Source organism: Drosophila rhopaloa, unplaced genomic scaffold (assembly GCF_018152115.1).
Source record: "Drosophila rhopaloa isolate 14029-0021.01 unplaced genomic scaffold, ASM1815211v1 contig_115, whole genome shotgun sequence".
Taxonomy (NCBI): Eukaryota; Metazoa; Arthropoda; class Insecta; order Diptera; family Drosophilidae; genus Drosophila; species Drosophila rhopaloa.
The window spans coordinates 12,361,834-12,382,376 of NW_025334990.1; the positions used below are offsets into that span (position 1 = coordinate 12,361,834).

The window sequence follows — 20,543 nt, forward strand, 5'->3', positions numbered from 1 at the left end:
CAGTCTGGTGATCACTAACGGTCTACTTGAGATAAGCAGCAGATTGAGACTTGCAAACAAGGTATGTTAAAAAGTAACAAATTAACTGGTTTATTTCACCAAAGTATTGCACAGTTATTGACTAAAGGAACAACTTTAAGTTTAGCTTACTGAAGGCACAAATTGGTTATGGGGCTATGCTAAGCTAAGAGATTTGAACTAGGATTTTTAGCTACTCGCTACAAACTAAAGCCAAGTTCAGACACACAAAATACAATTGTTATTAAAAGCATGTGAAAACATAAAATAGAATATATATTCTTTGCCATTTTTCACAAATATTTTGTCTATCTGAACTAAGCCTAACAATAAAAACCAAATATTTTTTAAGATGTGGGTACTACGAGTCGAACAATTTTGTACTTAAACTAAGACTACCTAACCACAGATTTGTGGGGTCATTGGCGATTATACTTTGTGCGCAGGGCGATCAGCTCGTCGAAAAAGAGCAGCACCAGTGTTGAGTGAGGGGCAATGCGCAGGTAGTTGGCCCAGAAGCCCTTGTACATACCGTAGACGCCTTCAGAGCGCAGGATCTTGACAAAACAGTCGAGCCAACCACGATAGAGCAGGCCTCGTCCCTCGGCATCCACGCCTTGGTTGTACAGGCGGGTGGTGATCACGTCTGGCGGCGTTATGGCCACCGACATAATGGACCCCGCTATTAAGCCTGCCGTGAATGAATTCAAAGTGGGCTGTGTCACCAGATCGTACTCCACAAGCAGGGCTTTGGTCTTGCCAAAGGTGGCTATCTGAGCACCTGATCCCAGGGCAGCCCTCGGCAGCGCAGCCACCGATCCTCGCCAGAGTCCTCGGATTCCATTCTTAGTGTAGATCTGTCGCAGGGCGTCGCTCATGGAAGTGTGGGCGTGTTGGTAGCCCACAGCAATTTGCTTGGCAGCCTGGGACTGCAATTGCGTTTTGATCTGGAATACGATAATAACACATGTTATTATTAAATGGAATTTCTGCTTGCAGCAAAGGTGATTATTAGTTAAGAAATTTAAATTGGATAAACATAACATAAAAGTTGTTAGTTTATAGTGGCTTGGTAACCTTAAAGAATAAAGCACTACACAAAATTGCTAACAAATATCTGCCTATCACAGAATGAGTGGGCAAAAGTCCTGTTCTTTTCTTATTTTAAGTACTGTATATCTTAAAAAATTAATTTTAAGATACAGATAGACAGTTGTCAATAGAGGCTCTTATCTGTGGAAGGTCAAAAATGTTGATGAGCACGCGGGCCATTTAGATAAGTTGTCGTTTATGTAACCTTCCGCGAAATCCGCAAGTTTGGCGTACCAGGAAAAATGGACTGGAGCAGTAGGAGCCCACGACGCCGCCGATGGCGCCCCACATCAGTCCTCTGCCATAGGATACCTCGCCAATCCGGTCGTGCATCCAACCCCGCTCCATGGCCTCCGAATAAATGCTGAGTCTGGGGAATGGAAATGAAGGTTTATTATTAATCAATATCAATGCAGGGGGATCGGTGCCATACCGGAAGGAATTGATGATGAATTGGAAGTACAGAGCGGGTGCCAGACCCTTTTGGAGGCCCAGCATACCATCGTTTTTGGCCACCGTGACGAAGGCATGTACAATTCCCTTGTAGGGTTCCACATAGGTGCCTCGGGCCGCTAACTCTCCCTGCAGCTGGATCCTGGTCTTGATCACCTCGATGGGATTGGTGAAGAAGGTGGCGCCCACGGAGGCCAGGCCGCCCAGTACGAAATCCGAGGTGGCCATGTAATCACGAGTTCAACTTTGGGATAGTAATTGACTAGAAACTGTGGTGCCGTCTTCCGCGGAGACTGTGGCCCTAAGAAACCGCACGATGCGTATCTGCCGTGTATTTCATAATTCCCCGCCGCAATTAGCTGGCACGACTGTGCTCCCCTTGTCCGTTATACAAATATAATATAAATTTGACGAGCAATATAACTTTTACAGTGTGCCCGGGCTCTTCAGACTCACACCAAGGTTGCCAGACTGGCTAAAAAAGTGTTTGATTTTTCGCCTCCTGTGGGTTTTTCTAATAGAGAAAATGTAAGTTTAAAGTTAGAAATAAGAAATAAAAAAATACTTGTGCCCCTTATATTTCAGAGAATGAAGATTTTATAACTTGAATAATAGTTTTGTAAAACAGTCACAGTGACTTTATTCAGTGCTGCAAAACTAACTACCGTGCATACAAAGTCCGGCAACTCTATCTCTTCTTGGTTTATCTTTAGCTATAATCCCGCCAAAACATTAAATCAATTGAATATAATGTCAAACGTATTACAGTTGCTGAATAAAAAACATACATTTTTTGTTAACCGAGTAAAGGCTTAAGCTATTCTAAGCAATATTATTTTCCTCCTTATTAGCTAGTTATTACTCATTTACAATCAAACTTTTTCACCACCTTGTGAGATCATCTCTAGCTAGTGGGAAAAGGGCCAGGCCGGCAGCTCAGGTCACTATCTTTCCTTTCGAGTTGTCAAAACGCCGAAGACGTGTGTGCGTGTTATTTTCAGCTGCATTTGTTTAAATAAGTGGAATAACATTTGTCCAAACCATGACTTCGCATCCGGTTTTTATAGACCTCTCCTTGGACGAGCAGGTAAGGTTCAAGTTCACGATTTAATCTATGTTTTTGGGCTGCCCATGGCCAGAATTGAGGTTATGTCTTCCTCTTGCTGCAAAACAAAACTAATATTTTCCATAATTTCTATATAGGTTCAGGAACTTCGCAAGTATTTTAAGAAGCTGGGCGCCGAAATCTCATCGGAGAAGTCCAACAAAGGAGTTGAGGATGATTTGCACAAGATCATCGGCGTCTGCGACGTTTGCTTCAAAGACGGGGAGCCCTCGCAGATTGACGGCATCCTGAACAGCATTGTGTCCATCATGATTACGGTGAGTAATCGGTTTGGGAACATATACATCAAATAAACCGCTCCTATATTATAGATACCTCTGGATCGCGGCGAGAACATCGTGCTGGCCTACTGCGAGAAGATGACCAAGGCTCCTAATCATCCGCTGGGCAAGGTGTGCCTCCAATCGCTGTGGCGTCTGTTCAACAATTTGGATACCGCCTCACCATTGCGCTACCATGTCTACTACCACCTGGTCCAGGTTGCCAAGCAGTGCGAGCAGGTGCTGGAGGTCTTTACTGGTGTGGATCAGCTTAAGTCCCAGTTTGCCAACTGCCCGCCTTCGTCGGAACAGATGCAGAAGTTATACCGCCTCCTGCACGACGTGACCAAGGACACTAACTTGGAGCTGTCTTCAAAGGTGATGATCGAGCTGCTGGGCACCTACACGGCGGACAATGCCTGTGTGGCCCGCGAGGACGCGATGAAGTGCATAGTGACCGCCCTGGCCGACCCGAATACATTCCTGCTGGATCCTCTGCTAGCGCTGAAGCCCGTGCGCTTCTTGGAGGGTGACCTTATCCACGACCTCCTGTCTATTTTCGTGTCGGAGAAGCTGCCGGCGTACGTGCAGTTCTACGAGGACCACAGGGAGTTTGTTAACTCGCAGGGATTGAACCATGAGCAGAACATGAAGAAGATGCGACTGTTGACCTTCATGCAGCTGGCCGAAAGCAGCCCCGAGATGACCTTCGAGACTCTCACCAAGGAACTGCAGATCAACGAAGATGAGGTAGAGCCTTTCGTCATCGAAGTCCTGAAGACGAAGCTGGTGCGCGCCCGTCTAGATCAGGCCAACCACAAGGTCCACATCTCGTCCACGATGCACCGAACCTTTGGAGCGCCACAGTGGGAGCAGTTGCGTGATCTTCTGCAGGCCTGGAAGGAGAACCTCAGCACAGTGCGAGAGGGTCTTACGAACGTCTCTTCGGCGCAACTGGACTTGGCCCGCACCCAGAAGCTGATACACTAGGCACACCACTTCCCAAAACTACAATGATGATGAACAAATGCCAGCCTCGGGGCAATGGAAATACGATTTAAATTATTTTCAAGAGTGCGTGGATTGGATAACTTGAATAAATTTATAAGTAAAAACGATTGAAGAACCATGTCTCGATAAATGCGAGGAATACTTTTATAGCTTATATCTATCTTAAAGTGTTTTTAAGGCATTTAACGGTTTTCATACAATTTTTTACGATTTCAAGCTGAAACAATAAATGTTAGTATTTCTGAAAATCATCTTTCTAAGATCATGAGAATTATGTTTTAGGAGTGTTAAGCTTATAGCATTTTATTTTAAATAACTAAATTCTTTCAAAAAGTTAATTTTTTGTTTTCCAAAACACTTTAAAAACATTATTTTGTAAATTGAAACATTAAGCTTAAACATCGAGGAACTAGAAAAAAATTAAAAGTGATGTACAAATAATCACTATTACTGACAAAGTTTTGTGAAATGAAGTGAGAAATAGTTTAAATTTTTAGAAAACCTTTCGTATTAAAATGAAAACCGGAAATTGTCCTGATAGAGTATTTAAGTAAAGTTTCCTGCTCATTAATTACAGCTCCTCGTGCACATTGGAATGCTTTCGGTCCTTTTCCTTGGGAAATCCCCAAAAATAGGAGGGAAAACCGTGTGAGTCTCTCTCCCTTTTCACAAAAGCCGAGTAGGAAGAGATGCAGTTTCCGATAAAGTGGTTCGACTGACCGAGAATAGCCAAATCCAAATAGGGATCATCCTCCGGCAGCTTGTGTACACTAATACCCATGCGGCTGAGCGCCGTGCTAAGTTCGCCAATCATGTGATTAGAGTCGGAGGCCACAAAAACCGACTTTATCTCATTGTCCGGCTGGGTTTGGCGGACGCTCTTAATAGTCCTCTTCAGCTGGCGGATAATGGCATCCTTAGAGGGCATACATAGCTCAGGATATAGGCCTCCCCGCTCATTTTTATAGCCCAAACACTGCGGCGAGGCGAACAGGTGCTGGCTATCTTTAACGTGCTCGCAAGCTCTCACCCAATCCATGCCGTTTCGTAGGTGAATACCAAGGAATGCGCCACGTGGCAGTTGCTCCTTGATAAAATCCTTGGATGCGTCCCTGTATCTCTGGCTCCATTCCATATATCGCTGCAACTTGCAATTTTCCAACTGTACGGGAAAACTAGCCGGAGCTCCGGTGAAGGCGAGTACCGGCCAGGACTCCGCCGGATACTTGGCCTGCCACTTGGCAGCCTCATTGCTGTGGTGGACATCAAAATGCAGTGGCGCATAGAACTCTGACCTCACAAAATCAATGTGGAAAGTGTCCCAAAACGGACCAAATGGATTCCCATCCTTGGCGTGACAATTGGGCTTTTCTGGGTCGTTCTTCTCCTGCTGCAGGCTGAAGCGCTCCTTGTAGCAGAAGGAAACGCGCTCCGACTCCGGCCACAAGTCGTCGGCCAGGTGCCACATGAAATCCGCCATGGTAATGACGCGGTGGTATTCCTTCAGTGGCTCAACCTCAAAATATGTGTTGAATGGCACCTGTCGGGATCGCAGCTCACCCCTGCGGTACTCCACCCACGGCGGCAGGATCAGAGTGCGATTTAGGGCCTTGGCAAAGGCCAACGATCCCAGAAAGTGGTCGGCCTGGTTGCCAAAGCGTCCTTTAAAAAACGCGCATTAATGGGATTTACAGGAGGATCAGAATCTGAACTTACCCATACAGGGGCAGTAGGTGAGATATCCGTTGGGGTCGGCTCCTAATTGGGCACATGTTGAGCTTATTAATAGTAAAATTACGTTTACAAAGCGGAACTTCATTTTAAGCCACTGCATTCTGCCGGCTTCGTTTGCCTCTGACCAGGTGGCAGCTCTTTGCAGTAGGGTGCTTACATTTGTATGAAAGCAAAAAATGTTTGTTTGAGATAATGCAAAATGTTTACTGCTGGTTAATTAAAAATTTTATTTTTTATTCATCTTTTTAATTTTTACTTAGCTATAATTTGAAAAGCAAATTACTATACCTTACAGCTTTGGACCGAAAGCTCAAGTCTGGCAACCTCCGTCTTTTCCATCAGATGTTATTATTATTTTATAAAACTTAAATTTATTTATTTTAAGCCTTTAACAAAATTTTACAGTTTGGAGAATGTTCGGCCTGTGAGTATATTTCTGGCCGAGGTAATTATAATCCTGACATCTAATTATGTCCATAGCAAGGAGGCGTTCCGCACTTTTAACGGACAATTTGGATCAGGATATGTCCGATTCTGCAAGCGCAACTTCGCGGATGAGGCTTCACAAATTAGCAGGCCTAAATGGCGAAAGCCAATTGGCGAACACACGGGCATCAACATTTACAACCATAGTATGCGCCAGAAGGTGCCTCTGATCCTGCGGAACCCCCAAATGGTCACCTGGTACACCTGCGGACCCACTGTCTACGACTCTGCCCATTTGGGTCATGCCAGCACATACGTCAAGGTGGACATCCTGCAGCGCATTCTCCGGGACTACTTCAAAATCAACCTAGTGACCGCTATGAACATCACAGACGTGGATGACAAGATCATTAATAGGGCCCAGCTCTCCGGCCTAGACTGGCAGAAGATGGCCCGAGCCTATGAGGCAGAGTTCCGCCAAGACATGCTGCGCCTCAACGTACAGCCTCCGGATGTGCGCAGCCATGTGACCACCACCATGCCCGTCATCGTCCAGTTCATCCAGCAGCTGATTACCGAGAAGCAGGCCTACGTTACGCCTGACAAGTCGGTTTACTTTGATGTTTCTACGAGCCAAAACTATGGAAAACTGCAGAACTTGGGTCTAAGCGAAGAGAAGTCGGATCCTGTAAAAAGGAACACTGCGGACTTTGCGCTGTGGAAGGCGCGCAAGAGTGGTAGCGAGCCCACCTGGGAAGCTCCTTGGGGCGGCGAGGGACGTCCCGGCTGGCACATCGAATGCAGCGCGATCGCTGGTCTCTTCTTTGGCCGCCAGTTGGACTTCCATGCCGGTGGCTTGGACTTGCGCTTCCCGCACCACGAGAACGAGGAGGCACAATGTTGTGCCCGCTACAAAACAGACCAGTGGGTTAACTACTGGTTGCACACCGGACAGCTTCACATGGTGGGGGACCCGGAGAAGATGTCAAAGTCCCTGGGCAACACCATCTCCGTGACGGACCTGCTCAAGAAGTACAGCGCTGACGAATTTCGGATGGCCTGCCTGTTGTCAAACTACCGCAATGCCATGCCTTATAGCGACCAGTTAATGTCGACCGCTCGGCAGACTCTCCAGCGCTTTAAGAACTTCCGGGCGGATCTGAGTGCCTACACACAGTTCCTTAAGCCGGTACACTTAATGGACGAGGGTGCGCTAAGGGCTCAACTGGCTCACACGGTAACCGAGTTCGATAATTCTCTGCGAGATGACTTCGATACCGCTCGAGCTATTAGCGTTCTGATGGATCAGATGAGCAGCATAAGTCGGTGCATCAACGAGCAGCAGGTTGATGCCCAGGAGGAGCCTGCCTACTGCATGGATCTTCTTCTGGCCGCCGGAAATTTTATTAACCGTGCCATAGTAACGTTTGGGATATCAGAGTTGCTGGAAAGAGAATCGGTGCAGGAAAGGGTATCTTCGGAGCATGGCATCGATCCCTCTTTGTTAGTGGACGATGTGATAAGCGTTCGAAGGAGGATGCGGGAGAACGCTACTTCCGGGGATGTAAAGAACATCCAGCTTCTGGCGGCTTGCGATGACCTGAGGAGCTTGCTCCAACAGCACGGCATAAAGGTGCGCGACCACAAGCAGGGAAGCTCGTGGGTATTTGCCGTGTCCTGTCAGAAGCCCAATGACTAAATCGAAAGCTCTGCCGAATAAAAGCCAATCTATTATTCTTTGGATCGTTATTACATAAATGCATCTCTCATGCGTAATCGAAAGGGTTGATCGGGTGCCACCGCGTGCTCCGCCTTGTAGAGGTCCTTGGTGATAAGATAGTCCCGCACTAGCTTGAAAAAGGCTCCCATACTGGTGAAGGCCACAAAGCTGATGGAGAGCACGAAGTGCCACTCGACGCTGTCGGCACTTAGCGACCCAATCTCCACCAGCAGCACGGCCGCTTGAAGGATGGCCAACGTGGAGTAGATGATGGTGGGGTTGTGGAAGAGTTTCTGAAAAAAGCAACTTATTAAATAGGACAAAAACAAACCAAAATGGGGGTTAAGGAACAATTGCGTATACAATGACAGTAAAGTAAAAACCTCTCAAACTTACATAGAATCGCACATGACTGGCGTTTCCAGGTGTGGCTACTGTGACCACGCCCTGGCTCCTGTACAGACCTCCATTGTGTTTTACCACAGTGCCGTGGCCGTAAGAGGAGTATTTCGACCATGCAAGAGCACTGGCAGCCACTATCAACTGCGAGGGCGCCGGCTCTCGATCGATGCGCTGCCAGCAGCCTAAATGCAAGGTAGCCCGATGCAAAGTATCACTATACTTAGCAGGATAGAGAAACACGGCACACAGACTGAAGGCACCCAGGCACACGATGATGCAGTGTTGGGCAGCCCGAAGAACGTTGTACTGGACACTGATGGCCAGACAGCAGGGCACCAGACCGCTGTAATAGGCATTTAGCATGGAAGTGAAGATGAGCTGCTTAAAGCGCTTGTTAAAGTCGTGACGCAGTGTCTCCACTTCGTCCCGAATGTGCACCGCATTGGTGGTGCAGCTGTGGACTGGGAGGTCATTAATATACACGCCAGGCAGCTCGAATCTGGTGCGCAGGAAGGGTTCCAGTTGAAAGCCGAAGATCAGCAAATAGATAACCACTCTAGGAAAGAGATTTAGAAGTTTCTACTAAAAAGTATTACTTTCATGCTTACGGATAAGACAAGAAGAGGAGCAACATGTAGGTATGCTGCTGGTATAACTTCATGGCGCAAAAACCCAAGGCCAGCTGCACCAGGCCCCCGAATCCATATTTGATGCCCAGCCTGATAAAATGCCGGCTCTTCTCGTTGCCCTTTTTAATCTTTACCAACAGCAAGCAGTAAATCAGTCTTCGCGAGTTGAGTATGAGTAGGAGATACCGTAGATAAGGATCAATCAGTTCTATGTTCTGGAGGCAAAAAGGTGCATTAATATTCTGTAGAATCAAGGAAGGATCCTGACAAACCCACCACCATGTGCCTGGTATGCGCCTGTGGCAGCCACCAGTTCGTCCTGTATATGTTGATGAACTGCACGATTGCGGAACCCATTGTGAAGGCGCACATGATGAGTTCGCTGAGCCACTCGGACGTTGTGGCGTGCTCTGGAAAGGGAATGTGCTTCGGCATCGCGGTAGCCGGCGTCTGGGATTGTCCCGGTTTGGGGTTTAGCAAGTGGGCGTAGGCTTCCTGCGTTTCGCTGGAGCTGCTGCCATCACTACTGCGCTCGTCGTAGGTCATTTTTAGCTGTTTAATTTATTGTGCCGGCAGCTACATTTAGATATATTCAAGTGACAATGTTTTTGTGCGGGCGGAGGACAACAAATGCACTTTAAAGTGTTGGAAATCGTAGGCAGTTGTTCAGGTTACATGTGTGTAGTAAAAACTATTCTAGAGGGATTTTATAATTAAAATGAAAAAACAAAGTTGATACGAAGGATTAGATATTTTAAATTGGACATACAAACTCTTAATTTTGAATTATTTTTTTTAAACTAATAACTGCTATGGCCTAGTTGTATTTAGTTCCTACGGCCATGTCATCAGCTGTTTATTATGCCTTACGTTTTCCAACACATGCGGCAGGTAGTTATCAGCTGCTCTGCCATTGGTTTTGTAACTGTTCCAGTAAATATTTAAAATATATATTAAAATCCGTAAAAACAAGCTAAAATGATGCGCTACGAGGGAAACGAGAGGCTGGCGGATGAGACAGCATGTGCGGGAGTGCGGGCAGACCTGAAGATGTGCCTGCTAGAGAGCGAGTGCTGCCGAATGGGCAAAACTCCGCGCCAGTGCCTCCAGGACAACAACGTGCCACCAGAGTGCCAGGTGCTTCGCAACACCTTCTACGAGTGCAAGCGCTCCTTGGTGGGTACTTATAGCCCATTCATAAATTCAAGTTAACATGTATCCCCATTTTCAGCTGGACAACCGACAGCGCTTTCGCGGTCGCAAAGGCTACTGAAGTTTTAACTTAAATTATATTTCTAAGAGCTTAAAATACAAAAAATTACACACATAATCGGGTTTAGTCCATTAATTGCGACGCCGGCGAACGCGTGATATACGCCAGGCATTGGGCTCCTCGTACTTGTTGTACAGCGGCTCCAGGCGCTGGTTCTTCTTAAATTTGCTCAGCTTCGTGGGGTCCGAGAAGCGGAAGAAGGATGGGGCAAACTCCACCAGCCACTTGGGATCGATGGTGGTAACCTCGCGCATATACTCCTTGGTGGTCTGCACCAGCTCGTGGTAGATGACCCACTCTGGCTGTCGATTGAAGAGAGCACTCGACGGATGGATGTACACCACCTGGGAGTCGACCAGAGTGCGGTAGCCCTCTTGCGGATCCTTCTTGGCAGCGTTGCGGAAGAATCCTGAGCAGATGGCCTTTTGAATTCGAACAGAGTTCTTTCCGGCGGATACTACATCCAATTTGTGCCTGTCCATGATTCCCAGCAGTTGCTTTCTCACATCCTGGCTGCGCTTCAAGGTTCGGATCTGGACGAAGTTTTCGTAGCACCAGGCATTAGAGAATTTGTTGTTTTTCCAACTGTTGTAGACTGCAAGTAAGGTCAAATGGTCGCCTGAAAGAAAAATTTATTAGTAATCGCCCATTAGATAGAAGGATGCACTTACCTTCCGCCTGATTGAATTTTGCCTTCTTCTGGTCCGCCAGCGCTTGTTTGTCCTTTGGCCTGTAAAACACATTCTGTACACTGAGCATCGAAACAATAGTCAGAATCTCATCGGAACACTGCAGGGCGACAGACATGATTAGCATCTTGGAGAGATTCGGCTCAAGAGGAAATTCCGCCATGCGTCTGCCCAGCCGTGTAAGCAGGCCTTCGTCATCCAATGCTGACAAAGAATGCAGCTGCTCCAGCGCCATCACCAGGGATTCAACTGGTGGTGCGTCCATGAAATCAAAGTGCAGCAGATCGTTTATTCCCATTGTTTTTAGCTGCAGTACTGTGGTGGCTAAATTGGTTCGCTGGATTTCCGGTACCGGAGTGGGCAGCATTTCATCTCGATACGCACGCTCCGTATAAAGCCGATAGGTTTTACCAGGACCAGTTCGCCCGGCTCTTCCCGCTCTTTGTTTTGCGGCAGCTTGTGAAATCGGAGTGACCACCAGCGAGTCCATGCCCGTTTTTGAGTTGTACACCTTTTGTTTTACGAAACCAGGATCTACCACATAGAATATGCCGTCGATGGTCAGGGAAGTTTCAGCGATGTTGGTGGCAATTACGACCTTGCGGCTTCCAGCGGGCGCAGGATCAAAAATACGCGTCTGCATTTCGGATGGCAAAGCGGAATACACCGGCAGTATAATCAGCTCGGGCACATCTGGTCCCAAGCTCTTCATTCGTTCGTAAAGGATCTCGCAGGCCGTGTCGATCTCTTCCTGACCCGTGAGGAACAGCAGAATGTCACCAGGAGGCTCTCGTAGATGGATCTGCATCACCGTGATCAGCGAGGCGTCCAGATAGTCTGTCTCCGGTTCCTTCGTATACAGAACCTCCACGGGGAAGGTTCTTCCGGGAATAGTGAAGATTGGCGCTTTAAAGAAGTACTGGGAGAACTTAACCGCATCCAATGTGGCCGATGTGACAATCAGTTTCAGTTCCGGCCGTTTTTGCACGGCTGTCTTCAGCAGGCCAAAGAGCACGTCCGTATGGATTGTCCGTTCGTGAGCTTCGTCCAACATGATTACCGAATAGCTCTTCAACTCCGCCTCCATTAAACACTCACGCAGCAACATACCGTCCGTCATGTATTTGACTATGGTCTCCGGACTGGTGCAATCCTCGAAACGAATGGTGTAGCCGACTTCCTGGCCCAACCGACAACCGTACTCCTCAGCCACGCGCTTGGCCACCGACATGGCAGCCACTCTTCTGGGTTGGGTGCACCCAATCTTTCCTCTGGCAGTGAATCCACATTCGCCCAAGTATTGGGTGATCTGTGTGGTTTTTCCGGAACCAGTTTCTCCAATGACAATCAATATTTGGTTGTCCGTTACCGCCTTGATTAGGTCATCCCGCAGTTTGTAAATCGGCAACGACTGACGCTGCTCCACCAGCGTAAGATCGGTTTTCTTGCCGAAGGAAGACTTCTTACCGCCAATTACATGCTTCTTCCATTCTGGAACTTCAGCGGGAGCAGCACCCATTCCTCGCATGTTGGCCGCTAGGCTGCGCGAACTCTCCTCCTCCGGTAGTGGATCGATCCAGTTTTTGTTGAGGCTCGTGGGCAATGCTTCCATTTCCTGCTCGCGCTGCAGCATTTTCTGCTCGCGACGCTCTTTGGACAAGGCCGACTGCATCATGGCGGCTTGGGCGAGGGATCCATCAGGATTCTTAACAATCCTCACGGGCGAGAGGTCATGTAAAGCTCTACCGTGTCCGGAGAGGAAGGGCGGCTCCTCTTCAACAATCTCTATTTCAATATCTGCTTCGTCGTCTTCATCTTTCGGCAGGAGGCCCGTTTCCTCGTCGAAGTCCGGCATCTCACTCCTGTCCAGCACACCGGAGCTGATCATCTGCTTGATTTCCCAGCGTTCAGGACTGGAAATTCTGGTCACACGCTTTCTGGACTCGTGTTCATCTCCATCCAACCCATTGCCTTGCAGGTTCAACATAGAAGTACTGCTGCTGAAAGGTCCATCTGGATTTCGATCTCTTAAAGACTCATCGTCTTCGGGCGCGTGTGACAGCGGGTTGAGATCCTTTCCTGTCTCCTGATCCGCCTCCTTCATGGACAGCGAAACCTTTTGGCCAGTTATTGACATAACCTTCACTTTAACCGTCTGATTCCGACTGACCACCTCGGTAACGTCTGTCACCCGGCCTTCGGCCCTTAGCTGTGAGATGTGCACTAATCCCTCCCAGCGCTTCCGTAGACCAAAGAGCTGCACGAAACAGCCAAAGGGCACTATATTGGCAACCTTGCCGGAATATATCTTGCCCGATTCCGGATCATCGGTCATCGCAGCTGAGGGTGGAGGCATTTTTTCGCTTCGATCACGTTCCTTAGAGCGATCTCTTCGGTCCTTACGTTCTGTAGAACGAGAACGACTACGTCGACGGCGTTCGTGGCGGTCTCTTGAGCTTGATCTCCTGCGTCGACGCTCTCTGTCACGATCGCGATCCTCGCGAGACCTGCTCCTGCGTCGGTTTTCCCGGGATCTGCTGCGTCGACGGCGTTCCTTGTCCCGTGATCTGCTCCTGCGGCGATCTGAATGTCTGTCCTCCCGCGATCTACTGCGCCTTTTGGTGTCCCGATCCCTGCTTCTACGCTTGTGACGATCCCTGGAACTGGTTTCCCTGGTCTCTTTCACCTCTGGGTTGCCTTCACCCGGGGCCAAAGCTTCCAGCTCCAGCATGGCTGCATCCACATCGCTCATGTCGGTTTTTTTGTGTTTATCGGGCCGGTCCTTTTCCGGCTTCCGCTCCTTCTCCGGTTTCCGCTCCTTTTCCGGTTTTCGCTCCTCCTCTCCCTCGCTGCCCTCCTTTTTGCTGTACTTGTCATTGGGCAAAGCCAGACCGGGAAACAATTTCATCAGTTGCGATTTCTTGTCATCCTTCTTGTCGCCACTGGTCTTCTCTTCGCTGGCGCCGCCAGGTCGACTGGGACGCATCAGATTGATGATACGCTGCAGGTTCTGAACCAGGGAGTCCGGAAATTCGGCGCCATTTTCCAGCAGAGCCTTGCGGAAGGAGTCATACGTGCGATTCTTGTTCTCCAAATCAATGATGAACTCGGCCAGGTCCTTGTCGTTGATGCCCAAGTGGTTGTCCAGTTCCGTGCAGATCTTTGAGACCAGCGACAGGTACTCCAATTGCTGGAGCTCGTCCATGCCGCCAGAAAGTCCTTTTTCACTTTAATTTTCCAAAATTTGTCGAAATTTCAGAAAGTTTCCCTCTTTAACAAATCTGATCAGCTGTTTTTTCACGCCGCGGTGTTGGTCAACTGTCGAACAAGGTGGCAACGCTAGCCCCTATCACTCGGTTTTAGACGCTCAGATTATTTTTGTTGCGTTTTTGTTGTCAAAAATTAAATAAGTCTTTGTTTTGATCGAACGCACATCGGAATATGTCGTCGTTCTTCGAGTGCTTTAATAATTTCGTGCAGAGCGGCGGGAATGTAGCGCAGAATGTGTCGCAGGAGGAGGAACAGAAAATCGCGGCCCAGCCGCTGGAAGGCGAGAAAGAGCTGGTAGCCCCCACAAGCCCCACGCCCAGCGAGAGTGTAAGTAGTGTCCTGGTTGGCGGGGTAAGTCCTCGGCAGGTCCTTAATGATACATATTCGTTTGCCTGGCCTTTTGTTGTGAAATAGCATAAATATTTTCGCGGGGACTGTGGTTCGGGGTAGTCACGGAGTTGCCGGATCGCATGCTTCCGCCAGAGATGTGGCAACCCCCATCAGGCACGCCATATTTTGCAAGAAAGAAAATTCGCGTAGTGCTCTAGGAAATACCAGAAAATCAATAAGAATTGCTGGTAAAATTGGTTAAAATCGGTGCGAGGCGCGTGTGACTTTTGTTTAGGCCAAAGGCCAATAGGTAGTGGCCATTTCAGCTGTTTCCCAGCGCCGCAAGTGCGACAACAACGTATAAGAAGAAGAAAATCAACTAAGGGCAGCCAGTAAAAATCGAAATTGAAAATAAACTATGAAGGAAATGGCGAGCACCAGCGGGAATCACACCCAATCCACGGAGGCCATCACCTCCTCAATAATCACCTACAGCCCGAGCAAATTCATGACCCGCGTTGGAACGGGCAAAAACACGTACACCACATATACACACACAACAACAACGACTGCGGCGACCGCAACAAAAACAAACAATACGCTATTGGGCGGAACAAGTGCCTCCTACTATGTGGTAAAGGCCGGCTCCCTGGGCAGTGCGGCCTCGATGACGGGATCTATCAAAGTCAGCTCGCCCCCAAAGGCTCCGCCGGCAATTAAGTCGCCCGCCCTGATCATCACATCGCCTTCCACGCCAACCGAGAGTGTAATGATAAACTAGAGGCATTCTATCACCCATTAACCAGCACTGCATGTTCCCCGAGTCCCATCGCCAATTCACTCACCTCACTAATATTCCCACTAACCTTCAGCAAACACTACTAATCCAAGTTTTTATCCACCAGTCCAGCACAATTTCGGCGCCCAGTGAGTCCTCCTTTTGCGAGAAAATGGAGCACAGCTATATGCGCGATCCGCCGACTCGCAGCGATGTACACAATGGCCTAATGCCTGCCAGGAACATCCTGGTCCGTCATCCGCCGCAGTGTCCCAGTTGTCACACCTATCCACAGCACGAGGAGCTGGCGGAGCTGCAGCAGGCACATGTACCTCCATACGACGATATTGCCGCCAAGGAGGCCATGAACGAGTGTGCCCGCATTGCTAAATACGTGAAAAACAACAATTCTGATGATCAAGATTGGGTGGCGCGCGTGAATCAGTGAGTACTTAGTTTGACCCATTTGAAAACTTGGTTATCAATGTTATTTCTATAGATTCGGCTGGACACCCATGCAGAAAACACTATTCGAGAAAGTCTGCTCCATTCTGGACCAGGATCAGTTAGCTCGTCTGGCCAACGACAAACGCCAGCACGAGGCCATCCACCGACGGGTCAGTGCGGACAAATCCGCTTCTAGAATGCGCAAAGCTATGGCCAGCGTGGCCTGGGAGTCGCGCATCACACAGTGGATTCATGCTCTACTAATGGAGCACCTGTCGCCCTCTTACATGGCTTCTTACCTGGAAATTCTGCAGACGCTGAAGACAAAGCTGCCTACTTTGGTGGATAAGATGTTGTTTGGTAGGCCGCTGAATAGTAGCCAGGAGCTGTTGGCACCGGTGATGAAAAAGCGATGGGAACCAAACATTCTGCCCAAGGGGCGTCAGCTAACGCACAACGCCATCATGGTGGTGCTGCCCACGATGCCCACAAGTGGCCCAGTATCGGACCGTATGCAAAAGTGGTACCAATCATTGGCCACCATCACTCAGGTGGTGCAGATCACTTTGCCCAATACGAGTAGGTTTATAACTATAAAAATTACAATTAGCTAATTAACTAAATATAATTCCCCCTTAGACAACAGAATGGGCAATCAGAATCTGGACCAGGTGGCTGAGACCATTGTGTCCCTCACACGCGTCAGGATCCACGAATTGCGCACGGATAACCCTAATCGTGGCATTATTCTTGTCGGCTTCAATGCTGGAGCAGCCTTGGCTCTGCAGGTTGCACTTTCAGAAAGCGTGGCTTGCGTGGTTTGCATGGGATTCGCTTACAACACGATCCGTGGTCCGCGTGGGACACCCGATGATCGCATGCTCGACATAAAAGCACCTATACTGTTTGTCATTGGACAGAATTCAGCTCGCACCAGCCAGGAGGAAATGGAGGGCTTGCGGGAGCGAATGCAGTCCGAATCCTCCCTGGTGGTGGTGGGCAGTGCAGACGATGCTCTCCGTGTTCCAAAAAGCAAGCGTCGCATAGAGGGCGTTACACAATCCATGGTGGATTCTATGGTGGTGGTAAGTTTAAAGGAGGCAAAATTTTAAATATCAATTATATTGATTATGAATTATATGACCAATATCAATCGCTTAACAGGAGGAGGTCTTCGACTTTGTAAACCGAACCCTGAGCAATCCGCCTGGACCCCGCATGCCCACGTCCCTGATGCACCAGCAAGGGTACCAACGCCAGCAGAAGCATCCAACTCACATTCTTGCTGATGGAAATGCGAACAAGGCTGTTCAGCAGATGCGCAAGCGGAAGGTTGACTGCGGCCAGGACGATCCAATGGGTCAGCCAGCCAAGTCAAAGTTTGTTCCTCATAGTGAGTACCAACTTTACCAATTTGAACGTTTTATCGAGCACAATGTCATCATCCTACTATCCATCCCGCATGTTAACCCTCTAACCACGTAACCATTGCCATTCCCAATCAAACTAATCCATCGACCAAAGATCGCGTCCACAAGCCGAAGCCACCGCGCCTCATTGATCCGTTTGCTGCCAAGCGAAAGGGTAAATTCATCACGGGTCTTTTACTAGTGCCACTTGTGGTTGCCAACCCCGATTCATCAACTAACATTTCTACCCCCTTCAGTTGGAAGACCCCGCACTCGCCCTCTCCCCAATGTCGGTGGCTCGGCTGGCTCTGGTAGCCAAAAAGGTGCACCTCATTCAGACAAACCAAAAATGAGCAGCGAAGAACTAAACCAATCCATTGAATTCATACTAGATGATGCCCTGGACTACGAAGATGCGCAATCAACAGCAGGAGGATCCGCAACCCTACCTAAGGTGATCACTCCAGGTGTTCTGGGAAAGCAGCTGCCGCCCGTAAATTTGGCCGCCGGGACCAAAATCAAGATGATACCATCGAACCAGTTTGTACAGATTAAAACGCTTCCGTCGCAGAGCAAACTTATCAACTACACGATGAACAAGGCAGGAGGTGGACCTACCAGCACCGCCACCATTGGCAGCATTGTGAAGACGCTACCCAGTTCATCGGTTGGTGGCCAGCAGATTTTCACACTAAAAACGCCCACGGGACAAACGCAGCAGTTTGCAACAGCGGGCTCATCTACGGGTGCAGCTGGTTCATCTTCAGCGACGGGACAACAGAAGTATACGGTGTTCAAAAACGCCAACGGCATGACGATGCTGCATCTTACCAAAAATGTGCCCACTACAGCAAACAACAGCCCGTCAGGAAATATGGATTTGTCCAACATTATCGATATGCCAATTGTTTTTGCCGACAACGAAGGCAACATCCCCGAGCATCAACAGGTGGATAAGGATGTTAAGCCAGGTCGGTCCAAGCATCGATTCTTTGGTTGGTATTTTATTATAACTTTTACTATTTCACAGCCCCCATTCGCCCCGCCAATAAGAGCCCGCTTATAATAAGCCAGAAGATCATTAAGGAGGCCAATAAACCGCCAGGCATAGTCACCAGCAGTGGAAGCATCAGTGGGGCTACTAAGCCAGGCAATATTGTGCTCAACAAGGGCCTCCACCAGTTGTTTACCCAATCGCCTGGAGGAACAGTTGCCGGACAAAATAAAGTTGTATATCTCAACAGAAATACAATGAAACCGGTGGGAAATATGGTGCCTGGTGCACACCGCGTGCCCATAAGGATTGTTAGCAGTCCGAAGACTGGAGGAGTGACGACCACAGCTTCCAGCAGTCCTTTGCTGGTGGATCCTGCCACAGGATCATTGGTTAGCGGTGTTAAGACCGTCAATGTGCAGACCATCAAACCCACGGCTACTGGTCTAGCGCAAGGAACTCTCCGTCAAGCGGGAAACGTGTCCAACAAGACGTATCCCCAGTTCCAGGTGATCAATAGCAACCCAAGAGGGACTCCAAAAACAGTTTCCAGCGACGGGAAGACCCCTATTCGTAACATCTACATCCAATCCGCTGCCGGAATTAAGCAAGTTCCAGTACAGATGGTTGCCAATCGTGTGCCGGGTGGAGCCGTGGTCTCATCATCAGCATCGTCATCTTCTGGAGCTTCTGCCGTACGTCGAGTGGTTAACATTGGTCCCGTTTCCAAGTTGGCGGCCACGTCGACATCAACAGCGACTTCAGCCGCGACCTCTTTAACGCAAAGCAAGCACTAGGATTAAAAACATATTATTTTTATATCTTGGTTACATTTAAGTATGATGACATTTTAAGATCACATCTCTGTAAATATGTTCAAGAAAGCCATTAATAAGTTGGTGATTATAACTATAATTAAAAGGAATATTATTTCATTAAAATAAAAGAAATGAATTATGTAAATTGACAGCCAAAAGTAAAATGCAAGTTCTGGGAATTTAGAGAACGCTTCGTTGCAAACCTGAGCAAATTCCACGTCTGGGTTTAAGGTTACCTTATCATGGACTGATTTGTTTTAAGCCGGTCTACATATATACTGGACAGAAGGAAAACAGGAAACATGGCGGCGTGAGAAAAATATTTCCCAGCGGTAGAATATAAAAGTGATTCTGCCCAAAATGCGTTGGTTGGAAAAGAGTGTCCAGAGAGCGGATTTATCTGGCATTATATAACCGTAAGTGTTCACACGGTTGCCTTGCCTTAAGGGTTTGTCAAAATGTAGTCTGCAGTCAATTCTGCTTAGAATTGCATTTAGCAGCTCGCTGCAGGCAAGCTTGAACAAAGAGCTACAATTTCATTAAAGCTCCAAGGGGCATATACACGATATGTATATACATAGATAATTCCATATAACTTGGATCTTCTTGGTAAATGCTTTAATATTTTATACAGTTCAATTTAACCCATTTATGAAGGATTATAAAATTAAAAACAATTTTAATGGAATCACATTTTCAAATGAAAAACATTTTACTAATTGAATAGGGCTCTCTTATGTTTATTATTAATATCATACCCTTTTCTATTTATGTAAATAGGGTTCTCTTATGTTTATTATTAATATCATAACATTTTAAATTTATTCAAATTTTTTTAAAAATTTAAAACAGTTTGAAGGGAATGTATGTTTTTTTTTTAATTATTAAATATAATTAAAAAAGATCATGTAGTTTATATATTTATAACCATATACCCATTTGGTAATAGATAGATTTGTATTTATACATTTTTTTATGGGTTTTAAAATAATTGATATTCAATGAACCATATTTAAATATATATTTGATGAACATACAAATTGTTAAACATTTATTTTCGAGGCACTAATGGGTTAAATACCCTTTTGACTAGTCAGCAAATTGCAGAGCGAATCGCGCTAAGGAACATTGTCGGTACTTGGCCAGCCAAAACTGTTTTCTTTATTTGTGATTTCTTTTTTGCATAAGTATCAGTCATATATTTTATTACATTTTATGTACAGTACGACATTATTATGTATATCTCTGGATTTTCATGGCGTCAAGGGTAATACCGACATTGTGGACTTCTTGGGACTTCAGTAGCGCGTTAAACGTGATCACGAACAGATCGTCCAGAGTTATAACTGATCATCCAGGATTAGCTTGCAGGATCAAGTTCGGTGATTAAGAAAAAGTGATAATTTGTACAAGATTTTCTATGAATGTGAACCACATTTTTAGTTTCATTGATCTCAATTATTTTATTTATCCAACATTAAATCGTTGGGAAAATTCTGAAATTATTCATAATAAATTTTTTATTTTCATAACATTTTGTCAGCAGCTCAAACATAAAAAGGGAAAAAGTTAATTAAAAAAGGATACTTGAGAACTTAATTAAATTTATAAAACTGTATAAAGTGATATAAAAGCTCATCAGTTAATTTATAAAATAAAAGTGA

The 20,543-nt window shown here is 47.1% G+C and overlaps 8 protein-coding genes across 15 annotated transcripts; 4 read left to right on the forward strand and 4 right to left on the reverse strand.

Moving 5' to 3' along the window:
* Positions 1–62: 62 nt before the first annotated feature.
* LOC108040659 (solute carrier family 25 member 35) lies at positions 63–2,014 on the reverse strand. Its single transcript, XM_017118225.2, has 3 exons — positions 1,544–2,014; positions 1,345–1,480; positions 63–965 (listed from the first exon to the last, which is right to left on the reverse strand). The coding sequence occupies exons 1-3, from the start codon at positions 1,789–1,791 to the stop codon at positions 438–440; spliced, it is 912 nt and encodes a 303-aa protein (XP_016973714.1). The 5' UTR covers positions 1,792–2,014; the 3' UTR covers positions 63–437.
* A 492-nt stretch (positions 2,015–2,506) lies between these two features.
* Positions 2,507–4,067, forward strand: LOC108040608 (eukaryotic translation initiation factor 3 subunit M). Its single transcript, XM_017118129.2, has 3 exons — positions 2,507–2,650; positions 2,767–2,946; positions 3,001–4,067. The coding sequence occupies exons 1-3, from the start codon at positions 2,606–2,608 to the stop codon at positions 3,937–3,939; spliced, it is 1,164 nt and encodes a 387-aa protein (XP_016973618.1). The 5' UTR covers positions 2,507–2,605; the 3' UTR covers positions 3,940–4,067.
* A 13-nt stretch (positions 4,068–4,080) lies between these two features.
* LOC108040606 (GDP-fucose protein O-fucosyltransferase 1) lies at positions 4,081–5,827 on the reverse strand. The gene is made up of 2 exons (XM_017118128.2): positions 5,677–5,827; positions 4,081–5,622 (listed from the first exon to the last, which is right to left on the reverse strand). The coding sequence occupies exons 1-2, from the start codon at positions 5,792–5,794 to the stop codon at positions 4,532–4,534; spliced, it is 1,209 nt and encodes a 402-aa protein (XP_016973617.1). The 5' UTR covers positions 5,795–5,827; the 3' UTR covers positions 4,081–4,531.
* A 161-nt stretch (positions 5,828–5,988) lies between these two features.
* Positions 5,989–7,878, forward strand: LOC108040604 (probable cysteine--tRNA ligase, mitochondrial). Its single transcript, XM_017118126.1, has 2 exons — positions 5,989–6,118; positions 6,175–7,878. Exons 1-2 carry the CDS (start codon positions 6,108–6,110, stop codon positions 7,817–7,819), a joined length of 1,656 nt encoding a protein of 551 aa, XP_016973615.1. The 5' UTR covers positions 5,989–6,107; the 3' UTR covers positions 7,820–7,878.
* On the reverse strand, positions 7,831–9,518 carry LOC108040605 (transmembrane protein 39A). The gene is made up of 4 exons (XM_017118127.2): positions 9,148–9,518; positions 8,851–9,086; positions 8,237–8,798; positions 7,831–8,133 (listed from the first exon to the last, which is right to left on the reverse strand). The coding sequence occupies exons 1-4, from the start codon at positions 9,415–9,417 to the stop codon at positions 7,870–7,872; spliced, it is 1,332 nt and encodes a 443-aa protein (XP_016973616.1). The 5' UTR covers positions 9,418–9,518; the 3' UTR covers positions 7,831–7,869.
* Positions 9,519–9,749: 231 nt separating this feature from the next.
* LOC108040609 (cytochrome c oxidase assembly factor 5) lies at positions 9,750–10,201 on the forward strand. The gene is made up of 2 exons (XM_017118130.2): positions 9,750–10,047; positions 10,103–10,201. Exons 1-2 carry the CDS (start codon positions 9,850–9,852, stop codon positions 10,142–10,144), a joined length of 240 nt encoding a protein of 79 aa, XP_016973619.1. The 5' UTR covers positions 9,750–9,849; the 3' UTR covers positions 10,145–10,201.
* Positions 10,147–14,038, reverse strand: LOC108040602 (ATP-dependent RNA helicase DHX8). The gene is made up of 2 exons (XM_017118116.2): positions 10,816–14,038; positions 10,147–10,763 (listed from the first exon to the last, which is right to left on the reverse strand). The coding sequence occupies exons 1-2, from the start codon at positions 14,036–14,038 to the stop codon at positions 10,216–10,218; spliced, it is 3,771 nt and encodes a 1,256-aa protein (XP_016973605.1). The 3' UTR covers positions 10,147–10,215.
* Positions 14,039–14,159: 121 nt separating this feature from the next.
* Positions 14,160–19,024, forward strand: LOC108040603. 8 transcript variants are annotated; one of them, XM_017118119.2, is made up of 9 exons: positions 14,582–15,199; positions 15,339–15,655; positions 15,711–16,237; positions 16,298–16,743; positions 16,823–17,051; positions 17,183–17,242; positions 17,325–17,390; positions 17,460–18,038; positions 18,098–19,024. In XM_017118119.2, exons 1-9 carry the CDS (start codon positions 14,852–14,854, stop codon positions 18,856–18,858), a joined length of 3,333 nt encoding a protein of 1,110 aa, XP_016973608.1. In that variant the 5' UTR covers positions 14,582–14,851; the 3' UTR covers positions 18,859–19,024. The 8 variants fall into 8 exon arrangements, with proteins under 8 accessions (XP_016973614.1, XP_016973611.1, XP_016973613.1 ...); XM_017118122.2 differs by lacking the exon at positions 14,582–15,199 and adding an exon at positions 14,262–14,430 and having other exon boundaries at positions 17,325–18,038; XM_017118117.2 differs by having other exon boundaries at positions 17,325–18,038.
* The last annotated feature ends 1,519 nt before the right edge of the window (positions 19,025–20,543 follow it).